The sequence below is a fragment of the Cebus imitator genome, unplaced genomic scaffold (assembly GCF_001604975.1).
Source record: "Cebus imitator isolate Cc_AM_T3 unplaced genomic scaffold, Cebus_imitator-1.0 Scaffold475, whole genome shotgun sequence".
Classification (NCBI taxonomy): Eukaryota; Metazoa; Chordata; class Mammalia; order Primates; family Cebidae; genus Cebus; species Cebus imitator.
In genome coordinates this window covers 1,608,118-1,626,198 of record NW_016107790.1, presented here as the reverse complement: position 1 = coordinate 1,626,198, position 18,081 = coordinate 1,608,118, and the positions used below count along the sequence as shown (strand labels likewise).

General features: G+C 41.1%; 2 protein-coding genes across 2 annotated transcripts in view; both read left to right on the top strand.

The window, feature by feature from the left end:
- The window catches only part of LOC108292060 (zinc finger protein 793), a 20,478-nt gene extending 7,442 nt beyond the window's left edge, over window positions 1-13,036 (top strand). Inside the window, 5 exon segments of the mRNA XM_037732858.1 lie at window positions 660-737; window positions 4,954-5,080; window positions 5,570-5,669; window positions 11,744-11,894; window positions 11,896-13,036. Coding sequence (XP_037588786.1) covers window positions 735-737; window positions 4,954-5,080; window positions 5,570-5,669; window positions 11,744-11,894; window positions 11,896-12,000 — 486 coding nt within the window. The 5' untranslated portion in view covers window positions 660-734 and the 3' untranslated portion in view covers window positions 12,001-13,036.
- Window positions 13,037-13,321: 285 nt separating this feature from the next.
- ZNF133 (zinc finger protein 133) lies at window positions 13,322-17,287 on the top strand. The gene has a single exon (XM_037732857.1). The coding sequence runs from the start codon at window positions 15,429-15,431 to the stop codon at window positions 17,130-17,132; it is 1,704 nt and encodes a 567-aa protein (XP_037588785.1). The 5' UTR covers window positions 13,322-15,428; the 3' UTR covers window positions 17,133-17,287.
- Window positions 17,288-18,081: the final 794 nt, after the last annotated feature.

The window sequence follows — 18,081 nt, the reverse complement described above, 5'->3', positions numbered from 1 at the left end:
GGTAGAGATGAAGTCTCACTGTGTTGTCCAAGCCAGATTCTTTTATTACCGTTATTTTAAAGCAATTCTATAATTTTATTTTGTGTATTCCCTTTAATTCCTACCTGTTGCCTATGGTATGATCAGAAACCTTTTTCTACTTTCTTTTTCCCCTGTGTCTTGTATTTCAGTGACATTTCTACCTTATCAGGACACACTACCCTAAAACATTAGCATTTGTTTTCTTTCTCTCTCTCTTCTCCCCCTTTTAGTGCTAGGCTTACAATTATGTGTATTAAAAGCTCATCATCAGTCTTTTTGCTAAGTTTCCCCTGTTATGTCTTGCTTTGAATGATGATTTTTGGCCAGACCTTTTTTTTTTTGTAGTAAGTATATATAACATAAAATTTATCATTCTGAAGTGTCCAAGTCAATGGCATGAAGTACATTCATATTGTTGCACGACCATCCCTACTATCTATCTTCAGAAATGTTTTCATCTTCCCAAACTGAAACTCCATACCAGTTAGGCAGTAACTCCCCAGTATCTTTTCTTTGATTTATACATTCCCCATTATGCTGCTGCTCCCCCAGTTGTGGGGTTAATGAGCAGGCCCTGCTTCACTCATGGAAAGAGCATTTCCACCTGACACCCTCTCATTTCTGTTTTCCTTACCCAGATCTACCTTCTGAGATATCATCCTTCTTTAGGGAGACAAGGAAAAAAGGCCACAGGGTCCTGGAGAGCCAGGGGAATGGTGAGTGTTTCCTGTCTCCATTACTGGCTGTAACGGGATGGACACATGGCCTTCTTTTACCCTGACTGGCCTGTTGGTGCCTAGTAGAGTTCAGCTCCAATTCCTCTTACTTGCTTCCCTGCCTCAGCATCGCTGTCCACACAACACATGAAACAGTTATTCACCTAGTAGTTAACTGAACAACACATTTCTACAGTTTGCGATAGAGTCTGCATTTCTTTGTTCAGCTTCAAAAGTTCTACTGCCTGAGAGTAACATCATAGTAATGGAATGGGATGATTCTGGAATCTGTGTCCCCACCTAGACAACAGTTATGCTGGCAGAATCTGTCAGGTGTACCTATTTTGGAAATCTGGAGTCTAGTTGAAGGCCTCCAGCTCCCAGAGGGAGGCATAGAGGTAAGTCACAGTGAATTTTAGCTCTTAGTATAGTAGCAGATACTTATCATCCACCCTGCCAGCCCTGTGGCAGGTAGCTGGCATATATCCCTGGATCAGCTTCTACATGGTTTGTGGGATACCCAGTGGACAATAAGGGCCCTTTACTCCAAATATTGAGTATCTGTGTTCTGATTGCTGTTTCTGATCACAGAGGTGGTCCACTTAAATCCCCTAAAAGCTATGTCAGCTAGTTGTAACCCTCATTAGCTAAAGTGGCTTTTAGGGAATTTAAGGAGCCAGAGTCTGTTTTCCCCCACTGAAGTTCTCTTTTCCCTCCTTTGAGAGCCAAATATTTCAGGACTAGTGTAATGAAAAGCAACTGCATATAGAGGGAATGTAGAAGGAATACCTATGGAAAGGCACAGGCTCAGAAAACACCTGAGAAGACCTTAAGCTTACAACTCAGGCTGATACTTAGCATGGAGACACCCTACATCAATATAAAAAAACAAAAATACAAACAAAAGGGAGACTCTGACTTACAGAGTTGCTGGTTTATAAGATTTAAATGTCCAGTTTTTGACAAAAATCATAAGGCAATTAGGAAAGTATGGAACATTCAAAGGGAAAAAATGAATAAACTGAAAACAAGCCAGATAATGGACTTACTAAACAAAGGCTTTAAAATAGCCATCTTAAAGAGCTAAAAGAAGGTGTGGAGAAAGCCAAGAAAACAATGTAAGAACAAACTGGAAACATAAGTAAAGGAACAGAAAACATAAAAATAAACCAAAAATAAATTTTGGAGTTAAAAAGTACAACTGAAAAGAAAAGTTCATTAGAGAGATTCAGAAGTGGTTTAGGCAGACAGAAGAATCAGCAAACCAGGAGACAGGACAATTATCAAGTCTGAGGGACACAGACAGATTAAAGAAAAGTGAACAGAGCCTAAGGAAACTATGGGATACTATCAAATGAATCAGCTTTGCCTTATGGGAGTCCCAGAAGGAGAAGAGGAGAAAGGGACAGAGAGATTGTTTGAAGAAATAATGGCTGAGAACTTCCCAAGTTTGATGAAAGACTTGACTATAAACTTGACTATAAATATCCAAGCAGCTCAATGAACTACAAGTGGGAAAACCTGAAAAAGACCCACACTGAGACACAATGTAATCAAAGCATAAAAACCCAAAGGTGACAGAGATTTTTGAAAGCAACAAGAAAAAAGCAACTTGTTACATATAAGGGATTATCAATAAGATTGTTAGCAAATTTCTTATGCAAAACCTCTCAGGCGAGAAGGCAGTGGGTTGATGTATTCAAAGTGCTAAAAGAAAAAATAAAAGCCTGCCAACCAAGAATTCTATATCTGGCAAAACTGCCCTTGACTACTGAGGCAGAATTAAGACATTCTCAGATTAGTCAAAGCTGGTGGAGATGACAACCACTAGACCTACAAGAAATATTAATGAGTCTTTCAGGTTGAAATAAAAGGACATTATACAGTTCTATATGAAAAATAGAAAAATTCGTCTTAAACTTGATATAGAATCTCAAGGGACACTAAATACCTAAAACAACCATGAAAAAGAACCAAGTTGGGGGGACTTACCATTCCTGATTTCAAAATTTACTACAAAGCAACAGCAACCCAAACCATGGTACTGGCATAAAAATAGACTTACAAGTCTTATAGCGAGCCCAGAAATAAACCCTTGTATATATGGTCAAATGCTTTTTGACAAGAGTGCCAAGACCACTCAATATGAAAAAGACAATATACTCTACAAATACTGTTTGGCAAACTGTATATTTATATGCAGAAAAATGAAGCTGAATCCTTACCTAACACTATATATGCAAATTAACTGTTTAGGATCAAAGACCTAAACATAAGAATGAAAACTATAAAATTTGTAGATGAAAACGTAGGGGAACATCTTTATAACATTGGATTTGGTGATGATCTCTTGGAAATGACACCAAAACATAGTCAATAAAAGAAAAGAATAGAGAACTTGGACTTCATCAAAATTTAAAACTTTCATTAATCAAAGGAAGGGAATATGTTTGCAAGTCACATATCTGATAAGGGATTAATATTTAGAATTTATGAAGAACTCCTACAACTTACAACAATGAAAGAACACCCCAACTTAAAAATGGACAAAGCATTTGAATAGTTATTTTTGCAGATATACAGGTGGCCAATAATCACCTGAAAAGATGTTCACTGTCATTCACATTAGGAAAATGCAAATGAAGACCACAATGAGATGCCACCTTATACCCATTAGTATGGCTATTACTTTTAAAAACCCCAAAACCTGAAAGCAGTAAGTGTTGACAGGGATGTGGAGAAAATAGAACCCTTGTGTATTGCTGGTGGGAATGCAAATGGTACAGCTGCTGTGGAAAACAGTATGGTGGTTCCTATAGAATTGCTGTTTGATCCAGTAATTCCACTTTTCAGTGTATACCCAAGAGAACTGATGGGACTCCACCAAATACTTATACAACCATGTACATGGAAGAATAGTCAGAAGATAGAAACAAACCAAATGTCCATTAGTAGATGCATAGATAAACAAAATGTAGTATATACACACAATGGAGTATTAGTATTATTTGCCTTAACAAGGAAGTAAATGCTGAGTGCATACTTTACATGGATAAATCTTGCAGACATGCTAAGTGAAATAAGTCAGACACAAAAAGACATATGTGATTACACTTATTTTAGCTACATAGAATAACCACATGTATAGTGGAGACAGAAAGCAAAATGGTCATTACTAGGATCTAGGGGGAGGGAAGAATGGGAAGTTACTGTTGAATAGTTACAGTGTTTCGATGTGAGATGATGAAAAAGTTCTGGATTCTACCAGGAGGTAGCTTTTATTCCTCCTTGGGGGCCTCCCTGTCCACATTCTGGCTTCCTGTCTTCCTTCGCTCATAATGTCCTTATCCCTGTGCCCCACATGCCTCATCTGTAGTGCCTAGCACTTTCGTCTTCCCTTGATTTCAACCCATTTTCCAAGACCAAGTTGTCAGGCCCTGTCTTAGAAAACCCTTTCTAATCTCTATTCCAGGTTTTCAGAACAGAGATTAGAAAGGGTTTTCTCATGCCCCTGCCAGTCTTATTCTTTTAATTTTCTGTGCTAAGAAAATTTTCCATGCTAAGAAAATTAAAAGAATAAGACTGGCAGGGGCATGAGAACAAGGTGCAAAGATGAATTTTTGGACTGAATGGCCAAGAAGCTCCATGGTGAGTACTCACAGTCTGTGGCCTGAAGTTTAATGAACTGTTCTCCACATTTCACAGGTAAGAAAACTGGGATACTATTTGGTGGCAGAGGTGGGTCTCATACCCAGGCACTATATTTCCGGTGCTTCGCTACTCTCTGCTTGTGACCATCAGGCCCAAGAAAGCCAAGCCATAGGATTTTGAGGAATTACTGAGTTGTAGTGGACTATTTGATCTTTTAAATTCTTAAAACTCAGAAAACCTGTTATCCTTTATTGTTGCTTAAATTTTATGTGTTGCTTGCTCTTCTGTCTGTGTAGATTGAAAGTTCCCAAAATGTAGAGACTCCATTTTTTTTGCACATATACCCTGTATGGCCCCCCAGAACCTTGACTGTATAGGCTCATAAATGCCACTGCCTAGATAGAGACAGATTTAAAAGTCTTGGAACCATGGCACCAGGGTCACTGTCAAAGGTAGGGGTCTTGGTATCTCACCTGCCTCCCTCAGGGCAGCCTTCTCCCTGCCCCTCACCCTGCCATGGGCATGGCTGGCTTCTGAGTGAGCAGGGCTTGGTTTTGTGTTACAGGCACACATGGCATTCAGGGATGTGGCTGTAGATTTCACCCAGGATGAGTGGAGGCTGCTGAGCCCTGCTCAAAGGACTCTGTACAGAGAGGTGATGCTGGAGAACTACAGCAACCTGGTCTCACTGGGTAAGCATGGTATCTGTTGGATTCTCATTTTTATTGGTGAGAATTTTAGGCTATGCTTGAAGCAGCCATCTTACTCTGTGACTTGACCTTTGGGTTGGACTAAAAAGCAACCACATTCTATTTCTGTTTCCCCAGGGAGGGTCTGATTTTGCAGAGGTGAAAATGGGTAGATTTGTTGTGTGTGTACATGTGTATATGGGTGTGCCACTCTGCATTTCTAGTCCTTTTTTCTCAGGCTGGGGCTCTCTTCCTGTGTTAAATCGTTTTAAATGAGAGAGATGTTCATCTACCTAGCATGGAATAGAATCAGTGTGCTCTCGTCTGAGTTCACTGCCCACTCATCCCTTCCATTTCTGAGAACCCCACTCACCCCTTCCATCTCAGGGCTTTGTACTACCTTTGAAGTTTCCTAGCCAGTTTGGCTCTGAATTATTGAATGGGCGCTTGAGCCCATAATCTAGTGACGTTATTTTCTTTTCCTGTGAGCAGGAATTTCATTTTCTAAACCAGAAATCATCACCCAACTGGAGCAAGGGAAAGAGACCTGGAGAGAGGAGAAAAAATGCCCACCAGCCACCTGTCCAGGTGAGTGGGAAAACCCTGGGCAAATGAGACAGCAGCTCAGCAGCTCAGAGGACTGGGGGAGAGGAGGTATTGCTCAGGTGCTGGGAGGGAAGCTGTTCCCCTGACCTCCTGGGCTTCTGTTTAGATTGCCTGACATGGCCTCCTTCCAGATCTCCATCTTCATTTGAGTATGGATGGGTCTTTCCTGGTGGGTCTCTTGTCTCCTTCCTCCCACTGGGTTTCTCCTCTCTGGCTCACTCAGTTCTCTGACATATTTATGGGCTTCTTTCTCTTGTTATTGTTTTTAAAAAAGATCATCAAGAATATGGAAACAACTGTGACCTAAAGAAAAAAGGCAAGTCCAGTGGGAGGAAGAAATCTAAAAAGTCAATAGAGAAATTGAAATGGAATTCTAAAAAAACTGTGAGCTATTCAAGAATGGCTTTTATATTTTATAATGTTATATAACTATATAAAATCCTTAATTTGGCCTCTTAACCATCAAAGCCTGAACTATTGACTATCTTTAAGAAAAAATTTGCTAGCCTGTGCTCTAAGGGAGTACAATACATTAACTTTGTATATTCTATTAATATTTAATCTGAGCAAAATATAAAATGTAAGAGCATTGCAATTGCATAGTTCCAGTCACCCCTTCCTCCCAACATCCTTTATGCTATATTTGTTATTTGTATTATATACTCCTTATTACAATATTAAAATGTTTGTTTTATAAATACTCATACGTATTTATTTTCTACCATGTATTTTTTTAATTAAGAGAAAAAATAGTCTTTAACTCATCCAGGTAATTTATCATTTTCTGGTTTTTTTTTAAACCTGAGTTTGCCTTTGGTATTATTTTTCTTGAACTTTAAGGACTTTATTTGGCATTTCTTGTGTTACAATATTCTCTATTCCTTCTGAAAGTGTCTTTATTTTACCTTCATTCTTGAAGTGTGTCTTCACTAGATATAGAATTCTACATTGGTTATTTTTTCAGCACTTGAAAGATAACATTCCATTGTTCTGCCTGCCGTTGTTTCTAATGGAGAAGTCACCATTGAACATAATTTAGCTTTGCTTCCTTGACTACTTTTTTCTGTACTTTTGATCTTCAGCAGTTCCACTGTGATGTGACTGCCTTAAGTACATTCTTCCTTTACATGTTTTTATCTGCCAGATTCTCTCTGTCCACTTTTGGGACTACAGGTACATGTATATAAGTCCTTTTTATATAATCCCACAGGTTATTGATCCTTTCCATATTTTTAAATCTTTTTCTCTCCCTGTTCTTTAGATTGGATGATTTCTCTTGGTCCATCTTCAAGTGTACTGTCTCATTTGTCATTTCCATATGCTAAGCTCTGACCAGTGAATCCTTCATTTCACTTTTTTTCAGTTCTGCAGTTTCCATTTAATTTTACTACACTTTTCCTTGTTGTGAGATTTCCTCTCTATTCACTAATTATAATCAAATTTTTCTTTATCTTCTTTAAATCAGACACTGAATACCTTATTAAGTGAAAAAGTTACAGGACTTTGTATATTACGCAGTTTAGTTTTTTGTTAAATAAAGAGAAGGGTGTGAAAGAGTATATATCCCTATGTTTATGTGAACATAGAAGTCTGTTGTTATTTACCATTGTTAATGGTTACCTCTGTGGGGATAGAATTGGGGAGGGTTGGAAAAGGGGCTGCTGAGAATTTTTCATCCTACTTTGCATTATTTTTAAATGACAGAGGCATAGATAACTTCAAGAAATTACATATGTGTTTTAATTTTTTAAATTCTTTTGACAATTTTATAAATTTTTCATGCACAGAAGTATATATTATCTTTTTCTAGGTAGGAAATTTTTTCCTCTTGTTTTTATAAAATTCATTAATTCTGTCTTTGAATTGAGGTACTAAAACATATGTAATATAAATTGTTTCTATTTTTCACCTTGCTTATTTCCTTACTGTTCATCTGTTAGAAGGAATCCTAAGGGTCTCCACAGTCATTGTAATTTATATCAAGTTCTTCATTTATTTCTAAGTTTTTGTGTTATATTTCACTTTATTGTACTATTAGGTATATAAAGGTTCATGATAATATTCATTAATGAAGTTTTTCATACTGAAATTCTCGTAGTTCCATGTGATATTCTTTCCTTTAATGTCCTCTTTATTTCTTATTAGTCTTAGCATGACACTTTTTTGTGCGTATTTTTGGTATTTTATTGTTCATCCTTTTAAAATAAAAACAATGTCATTTGGGTGTTTTGCTTTTAAGCAGCAGCATGTAGCTGGTGTTGCATTTGCTGTCAAACCAAATGGTGTTGACTTTTAATAGGGACTTTAGCCTTTCATGTTTACTTAATAACTGATAAATTTCATGAGACTTGTTCAGGGGTTGACTATGAGGCAGATGAGTAGGTGTTTTACTACAGTGCTAGGAAAGAAGGGAGGTCAGGGCAAAGGAAGTAAAGCATCTGTATTAGTCACCTGTTGGGGTCCAACCTGCAGATCCTGGCCCAGTGACAGATGAGTAAATACACTCAAACACAGAACACAGTGAAAGAGTGGGCTAGGAATACGTGGCCACAGACGTTGTAGAGAGAGTTAGCAGCCACTGGCCCCGGTCAGCTGGCACTCCAGGCATTTATTCAGTATATATTTAATAACAGACACTCTGAGTCAACACACCTGTGGATAATGATTAAAGGCCAGGTTCTGAGGCCTAAAGCAAAGACCAAACCTGGTTGCCCTCCCCCTGAGAGAGCCATCTGGCCTGCAAATGATTAAAGGTTAGTTTTAGGATCACATGAGTAAACAACTTATATAGATAAACTCCCTTACATTCCTTTGTATGTACTCTATGTCATTTGCACAGGAAAAGGGGATTAGGCTACCTTCAGCCATAATTCCCTTCCTAAGGCTTTTGCAAAAATCTTCCGGCCTCCCAAGAAGGTTTGTGACTATTATAGTTTTACAATCTCTCCCACCATCCTGACTGAACCCCTATAGTCACCTTGGGCCACCGTAGCAAAATACCATGGACTAAGTTGCTTAAACAACAAAAATTCATTTACATATAGTTCTGGAGGCCAGGAGTCCAAGATCAAGTTGTCAGCAGGTTTGGTTGCTCTGAGGCCTCACTCCTGAACTTACGGATGGCTGCCTTCTCCCTGTGTCCTCACATAGCCCCTTTCTCTATGCTTATACATTCTTGTTGTCTCTTCCTCTTCTTAAAAGAACACCTGCCCCATTGGATTAGAGCACACCCTCATGACCTCATTTAACCTTAATTACTTCTTTAAAATCCTTGTCTCCACATACAGTCACATTAGGGGTTACAACTTCAACATAAGAATTTGGGGGGAACACAACTCAGCCCAGAACAGCATGCTTGTGAGAGCACCATGATGGTTTCATAGACTCTCCATTGAATATATAGTTCCATAAAAGGTCAGTTGGATGTATAAGTCCATTGGATCTCAGTTGTATGAAGAAGTAAAGATGAGGGACTGGTGTATAAGCTGAAAGGTCATGGATTGAAGCCCCAAAAAAGGTCAGGAACCAACATGCCCATGATGCTTGAGCAAAGTGAGCCGGAAGGTAGAAGAAAAGGCTATGTCAAAGAAGGGAATGTGCACTGGAGAGAATGTGAAGATTGTGCAGTTTCTGTGAACAGCATTCACAGTACAGGTGAAGTCAGTGTCACTGAGAGGCTGGAGTCTTAGCCAGGGAGGGGCTCAGCCCTGTGGAGCACCCTGAGAGTGCTGATAGGTATTGGTGTGGAGAGGATGTGAGGCTGATAGGTAATCAGATATTCAAGGCAGTGTGTGAAACCAGGAGGCCTCTGGATGATCCTAAAAGAAGTATGGTAGGTAATGGTGTAGAAGCCACGTTACAAAACAAGGACATTCACCCCGCTCTGTAATAAGCTGTCTATCTGCTTGAGGGAATCTTAGAAAAATCTTCCTCTCAAAGGACAACAGAGGTAGGTCTAGCCAAGGACATGGAGATGATGTTGGACAGAGAAGGAGAGGATGTAGGGGCATTATCTGACCTGTGTGTTCATTCTAGAATTGGCAGGTGGAGGCTGGGAAAATGCTATATACCCTAACCTTTGTACATTACACAAATATGTGTTTTTCTCAACCTGAAAAGTATAGAATTATCAAAACATTTATATTAATAACAAGCAGCTTACCTGTCATTGTCTTAAAGTGAAACCTATGTTTTTTGTCTCTTATTTTTTATTTTTCTTTATTTATTTATTTATTTATTTTGAGATGGGAGTTTTGCTCTTATTGCCCAGGCTGGAATGCCTGGCACAATCTCAGCTCACTGCAACCTCTGCCTCCTGTGTTCAAGTGATTCTCCTGCCCCAGACTCTTGAGTAGCTGGGATTACAGACATGCACCACCATGCCCAGCTAATTTTTTGTATTTTCAGTAGAGACAGTTTTCACCATGTTGGTCATGCTGGTTTCGAACTCTTGACTTCAGGCGATCCACCCTCCTTGGCCTCCCAAAGTCTTGTTTTTAATCCTTGATTTAAATTAAAGAAAAACAGCAGCTCTCACAATGATGTTGAGCAATTTAAAAAGAATGCTGTGCAATCCAAGGAACAAGTCATTGTGATTGTCCAGGAAGCTGTCTTGGAAACCAAAAATATATGTGTAACAGAAGGAAGACAGTTGTAGATGTAAAATACATCTTAACAGTTTCATTATTCTATATTTGGGACTTGGATTTAAGACAGGCAATATCAGAATCCTCAAAATAGGCTAGTTACAAGAAAAGCATTGAATTTTCTTGGCTGTTTCAGTGATCAGAATGCTAATTCAATAAATGTAACAGAATCATTTGTAACAACATGGATGAACCTGGAGGATGTTATGTTAAGTGAAATAAGCCAGTCACAGAAAGACAAATACCGCACGATCTTACTTATATGTGCAATATAAAAAGGTTGAACTCATAGAGGCAGAGAATAGAATGGTGGTTACTAAAGGTTGGGGGTTGTGGGGGAAGATGGTGGTCAAAGGATTGTCACATAGAAGGAATAAGTTCGAGAGATCTGTTGTATAACGTGATGACTGCAGTTAACAACACTATATGTATTTTTGAAAATCACTAAGAGAGTAGATTTTAGGTGTTCTCAACACAAAAAATGATAGGTATGTGAGGTGATGCATATGTTAATTAGCTCAATTGAGCCATGTCACAATTTCTATGTATTTCACAATGTGCACAATGAATATATACATTTTTATTTGTCAATTTAAAAATTAATTTGTTTTTTAAAAAGTAACAGGAGTTAACCATAATTATGAAGAATTGTATACCCTCCTGAAGTGAATAATCCTTGTTATTTAAATTGACTAACGAGCTTGGTAAGAGGTAACACAGAAGCATAAGAATGAGAATTAAAGCCAGGTGCTGTGGCTTGCGCCTATATTCGAGGGAAACCAAGGCAGGAGGATCACTTGAGGCCAGGAGTTCAAGACCAGCTGGGCAACATAGTGAGACCCTGCCTGTAAAAAAATTTTTATAAATAACCCGGATGAGGTGGTGTGTGCCTGTAGTCCCAGCTACTCAGGAAGCTAAGGAGGGAGGATTTCTTGAGCCCAGTAGTTTGGGCTACGTGAACTATAATTGTACCACTACATTTCAGCCTGGGCCACAGAGAGAGATCCTATCTCTGAAAACTTTAAACAATAAAGAATGAGAAGTTGAAAATCTTGTCAAGTAAAAATAGAGCTTTTATTTTCTAAGTTGAGTATACAGAAGACAAAAATTAGTTATTTTGCACATGGACTACAGAAATTACACACCATGTTATAGTTCCTTTTTTTTATTGTTAAGTTTAAGCTCTCTTTCTGTTTATTGGCAAACTAAATAATTGTACATGTCTTTAAGCATATATAACGTTGATGGGCAATATTTTATGTTTCAGTCTCTAAAATAACATAAGGCTGATCTCATTAGATTAGGCAAAAATGCAAGTAAAAATTATTGCTTGGGAACACTTTGTATAGTTTTGTTTTTGAATTTTTTAACAACAGTATTTATTCTTATTTATTTATTTTTTTTTGAGACGGAGTTTCACTCTTGTTACCCAGGCTGGAGTGCAATGGCGCGATCTCGGCTCACCGCAACCTCCGCCTCCTGGGTTCAGGCAATTCTCCTGCCTCAGCCTCCTGAGTAGCTGGGATTACAGGCACGCGCCACCATGCCCAGCTAATGTTTTGTACTTTTAGTAGAGACGGGGTTTCACCATGTTGACCAGGATGGTCTCAATCTCTTGACCTCGTGATCCACCCGCCTCGGCCTCCCAAAGTGCTGGGATTACAGGCTTGAGCCACCACACCCGGCTTAGTATTTATTCTTATAATGATTTCCTAATAGAGATCATAGATATTGAAAAACAACATTATCAGTCTTAAGTTAAAAATTGCCTGAAAAATATGCTGTATCTGGTATTTACTTTGAGTAAAGTAATTGTAGATTCACATAATTTCTGGCACTATCTGTAAATTATAAGATATTAGTTGGACACATATATCTATATATGCCTAATCTTAAATATTTATGAATGCAATGTTAGCCTATCTGATGTTTAAAATCAGTATAGGTTGAGTATCCCTTATCCAAAATGCTTAGGACCATAAGTATTTCAGATTGTGGGTTTTTGTTTGTTTGGTTTGCAATTTGGAATATTACCATATACATAATAAAGTATCTTGGGTATAAGACCCAAGTCTAAACAGGAATTTCATTTATGATTGTTGTATACCTTATACACTTAGCCTGAAGATAATTATATTTTTCCTTGAGGGTGGTGAATAAACTGAGTTCGTGTGCCTGTGTTTTGACTGCACCCAGTCACCTGAGATCAGATGTGGAATTTTCTACTTGTGGCTGCATGTTGGTGCTTAAAGATTTTCAGATTTTGGAACTTTGAAGATTGGGGATGCTGAACCTATGTATTAGTCTTGGAAGTTTAGTTAAACTTTCTTTGAGTTTCATATGAACCAAGTTTTATATCACTAGAATATTATGCTAATGTTATATTTACACTGATAAAATAAGGGAGAAGACATTACATTTGTCTCATTTACAGGCTTTATCTTATTTTGAAATATTGATTTCCCCCCTTTACAGTTAGCTGTATACCAGCTAGTAAGGTTGTTTACATATTGTACTAGAAAAGCCCTGAGTGCCTCACATTTCTTTCTTATAGTGTGACCGAACAACCAAGGCACCTGGCTCATACCACAGTTAAACTTTCTTCTTCAGAGCCAGAGCTGCAGCTGCGGCAAGAAAGATTTTCTTCAGAAACTGGCATATTTCTTTCTTTCTTTTCTTTTTTTTTTTTTTTTCTTTTTATTTAAATGAGACAGCATCTTGCTCTATTGCCCAGGCAGGATTGCAGTGGTGTGATCTCGGCTCACTGCAACTTCCGCCACCCGGGTTCAAGCGTCTGCCTCAGCCTCCCAGGTAGCCGGGATTACAGGTGTGTACCACCATGCCCAGCTAATTTTTGTATTTTTAGTAAAGACAGGGTTTCGCCATGTTGGGCAGGCTGGTCTCAAACCCCCAACCTCAGGTGATCCACTCACCTCGACCTCCCAAAGTGTTGGGATTATAGGTGTGAGCCAACACTCCTGGCCTAGTTTTTTTTTAATTTGGTTGTTCTCGAGTTTATTTTTAATTTTAAACTTGTGTCAGAGCCCATTAGTCTCTATAAACCTATCAGTACAATAGCACCTTAGATTTAAAATACTTTATAAACTAATTCATTAACCTGATAATATTTTGTGTTAAAATTTCTTCTCAAGCTAAATATTCCTAGTGTATACACAGAATGGCAGATTTGGTGACCAACTAAAAAATTGCCTAAGAGAGAATTGAAGTTTTGTTTTTCTTTTGTCACTCCATATAAATGTTTAAACTATGTTGAAGTTCAGATTTCTCTGAAGGTGCTGCTATAATTCTGAAATACATGTAGTATAAATAGAAGTCTGCCATTTTACATATAGGCACAGAAGTTAGGGCTGTATTAAGCCTACATATCAGAAGCCTTGGTTCTTAAAAGGGTGGGTGGGAGGTATTACCTGTGTCAAAATCATAGTCACTGTGCTTAACTCAGGACAGACACAGGAGTTTCTTTTACTGCTGAAAGACCTGCTTACCCATTACAGTGACCTAATACGTGTGAAGGTAAGCCAAGAAGATACAAGTAGTTGCTTCCCTTCTCCCGTCATATTCAAGAGAAACAAAACAGTCAGTAAATCAAATTTGACGACTCCACCCAGCTCAAGTTTCCATAAGCTCAAGGAAGTTGGCTGGCCAGAAATCGAAATACAAAATAAGTTATGAGTTGTGGAACCTCAGACGACCTCAATTAAACCAAATAAACTTAGTGAGGACTCAGTGAAAGCAGCTAGGATTTACTGCTGAGAAAGGATCTTGAGGGACCACTGGGCACCTGTCCTGAGCACAAGGGCTGGAAGAGCAGGCTTTCCTGCAGGAGCTGCTCAGCGCTGGCGTTGGGGGAGGCGGGCATCAGGTTAGATTGGTGGCTCTTTTGTCATCAAAGCCTGAGGTAGAGGCCACCAGAGCTACTGAAAGGAGAAACGTTGAGCTTATTTACTGGCCAGGCAATGAAACACAGAGAGAAGACATTCACTTAAGCAGTTTGCTGAGTAGGAAGAGTAAGGAATTTTAGGTGTTAGGGAAAGGTGGCTCTGCTCATTGTAATTAGGATCGAAAATTAGCATTCCATGTAGCATGGAATCATTCTGGAATGTGGATGTGTACGCAGTTTTCATAAGCTTGATCATTGGTCAAGAAAAGAGCATTCGGGTAGATCCATTGAGATCTCTACCTCATCACAATTTTCATATTGCCTGGTCATCGACTGCCTTCAGCTGACTGGACCCAGTTGTGATAAACAGTATACTCAGTGTTGACATCTCCTACACAAGACGTACTACAAGTAAAAATTTCTTCTTTTACACTGATTTTTGGGGAAAATTTTATTTATACTAATTATGGAAATGGGTCAGGGGTACCAGGAGGGAGCATCTTTTAAGTCACTGGGGGCCTGGGCTCTGTCATGTCCATTGCTGAAAGCCCACTGCGTCCTAGAAATTCTGGCACAGAGTAATCTAACAAATCTTTGTTGAGTGGGGAGACAGGAGTTTGGGTGTGTCACACTGTTTCACCACCCTCTCACACTCCTCCTTACACCAGGGCTTCTCTGTTCACTGCAAATAACTGCTTTCTCCATCCCATCCCCTTGTCCTCATAGGGAAACAAGGAAGGACATTTCCACGTGGGTCCTAGGGTTAGACCTCTTTCCATCAAAGCAAAAAGTACTTGTGGACATGGTTTATGTCAGTGTGGGTGGTTGTGAGTTAGAAGGTAATTAATTGTATTGAAGGTGCGGGGGAAGTGTTCCATACTGGCCCTATTTACACACCCCAAAATGTCAGGGATGCTTGTATAGTTGATATGTAGAACAGGTCTCAACGAGTGGGTTTTCTGGATTGTAATGGAATACGTAAGAAGTAGTAGTAGGCTGGAGAGTAGGCCATGTAAAGGAAGTCCTGGCTGGATGACACTTGAGGGTTTTGAAGCCTTGGGGATCTGACTAAGCAGTCTGTTCAGACTCCACTGAGGACTCAGTTGTGACTCACACTTTTCTCTCTGCGGCAGATCCAGAGCCAGAACTCTACCTCGATCCTTTCTGCCCTCCGGGTTTCTCTGGTCAGAAATTCCCCATGCAACACGTGCTGTGTAATCACCCCCCCTGGATCTTCACATGCTTGTGTGCAGAAGATCACATCCAGCCTGGGGATCCAGGCCCAGTGGACCAGGAGAGGCAGCAACAAACCTCTGCTGGGAGTCCCTGGAGTGATCGACCAGAAGGTCCCGAGGGAGAAGGTGCCAGGCCCTTATTTGGAAAAACAAAGAAAAGGACTCTGGGAGCATTCTCCAGGCCACCCCAGAGGCAGCCAGTCAGCCCTCGGAACGGCCTCAGAGGGGTGGAGTTGGAAGCCAGCCCAGCTCAGATGGGGAACCCTGAGGAAACAGACAAATTGTTGAAGAGGATAGAAGTCTTAGGATTTGGAACAGTCAACTGTGGAGAGTGTGGACTGAGCTTCAGCAAGATGACAAACCTGCTCAGTCACCAGCGGATACACTCAGGGGAGAAGCCCTACGTGTGCGGGGTGTGTGAGAAGGGCTTCAGCCTGAAGAAGAGCCTCGCCAGACACCAGAAGGCACACTCGGGGGAGAAGCCGATTGTGTGCAGGGAGTGTGGGCGAGGCTTTAACCGGAAGTCGACGCTCATCATACACGAGCGGACACACTCTGGCGAGAAGCCTTACATGTGCAGTGAGTGTGGGCGAGGCTTCAGCCAGAAGTCCAACCTCATCATACACCAGAGGACACACTCGGGGGAAAAGCCTTACGTGTGCCGGGAGTGCGGCAAAGGCTTCAGCCAGAAGTCGGCCGTCGTGAGACACCAGAGGACACACTTAGAGGAGAAGACCATCGTGTGCAGTGATTGCGGCCTGGGCTTCAGTGACAGGTCAAACCTCATCTCCCACCAGAGGACGCACTCCGGGGAGAAGCCCTACGCCTGCAAGGAGTGTGGGCGCTGCTTCAGGCAGAGGACCACCCTTGTCAACCACCAGAGGACACACTCCAAAGAGAAGCCCTACGTGTGCGGGGTGTGTGGGCACAGCTTCAGCCAGAATTCAACCCTCATCTCTCACAGGCGGACGCACACCGGGGAGAAGCCGTATGTGTGTGGAGTGTGCGGGCGAGGCTTTAGTCTCAAGTCCCACCTCAACAGACACCAGAACATACACTCAGGGGAGAAGCCCATTGTGTGCAAGGACTGTGGCCGGGGCTTCAGCCAGCAGTCCAACCTCATCAGACACCAGAGGACGCACTCGGGGGAGAAGCCCATGGTGTGTGGGGAGTGCGGGCGAGGCTTCAGCCAGAAGTCAAACCTTGTTGCACACCAGAGGACGCACTCAGGGGAGAAGCCGTATGTGTGCCGGGAGTGCGGGCGAGGTTTTAGCCACCAGGCCGGTCTCATCAGGCACAAGCGGAAGCACTCGCGGGAGAAGCCCTACATGTGCAGGCAGTGTGGACTGGGCTTTGGCAATAAGTCGATTCTAATCACACACAAGCGAGCTCACTCAGAAGAGAAGCCTTGTGTGTGCAGAGAGTGTGGCCAAGGCTTTATACAAAAGTCACACCTCACCTTACATCAAATGACACATAAGGGGGAGAAGCCGTATGTGTGCAAGACGTGTGGGCAGGGCGTCAGCCTCAAGTCCCACCTCAGCAGACACAGAAGACCAAGTCTGTCCACCATAGACTGCCGCTGCAGCCCGGCCCTGAGCCGCGTGCGGGCCAACCTGCCGACTCCTTATGCTCTCTCTGAAGGCGAAGACGGCGGCAAGGACTGAGAGTCAGAATGTTGACACTTGGATGAAATGGAGTAGAGAGATGCATTCCATAAGTGGTCAAAGGACATGTGACTGCCGACTTTCTCCACACTGAGCCTCCTCCATGTTTTGCGGCCTTCGGTTATAATAAACTTGGCTTCTTTTTACATCTGTAACTGTGGCTGCGTCCCTCATTCACTCTATAACAGGGATAAGGAGTGATACAGACATCTGAAACTTAAGTCCAGTATTTCACAGGAATTCATTTCCTTGGAAAACAGGAGCCAAATCATTTGTAGATTTATTGGAAAGACTGGTCCTTTGTTTGAGGAGAGAATCTAGGAACTATATAAAGAGATTTCAGGGGAAGGGAGGGGATCTTCCAGAAAATGTGCCTTCCTCTAGTTCAGCTTCATGTGCAGCTACCTACATCCCTTGGCTCTGACAGCCCCCTTTCCTGCTTCTCTCCTCCCAGCTTTCAAACATCTCTGTTGCTGCCTTTGCTGAATCATCTCCTGACTACCTTTGTTGCATTTCTCAGACTTTTTAGTCCCTGGTTGTTCTGTCGGGGGCCCTCTCACCAAAACATTGTCCCCAACACTCCCGTCCCAGGGCCTGGTCTCTCAGTTGTGACCAAGCAGAGCCTTGGATCTCAGTTACACCCATATCAGACCACCAAGAAAATGGAAAACCGCCAACCACCCCCAGCTATACCACCTCATCAGCACCCCAGTAACTCCAGTCAGCCACTGCATGTTTGTCTGTGATGGACTGCATATACAATGGTGGGCTCATAAGATTATAGTGGAGCTGAAAAATTCCTCTCCCGACTGACATTGACATTGACACTACAATGACATGGTAGACCTCCCAGTGGGACAAGATATGGAGGTGGGTAGGACAGTGATATTGATAATCCTTACCCTGTATAGGCCTAGGCTAATGTGCGTGCTTGTGTCTTAGTTTTTTT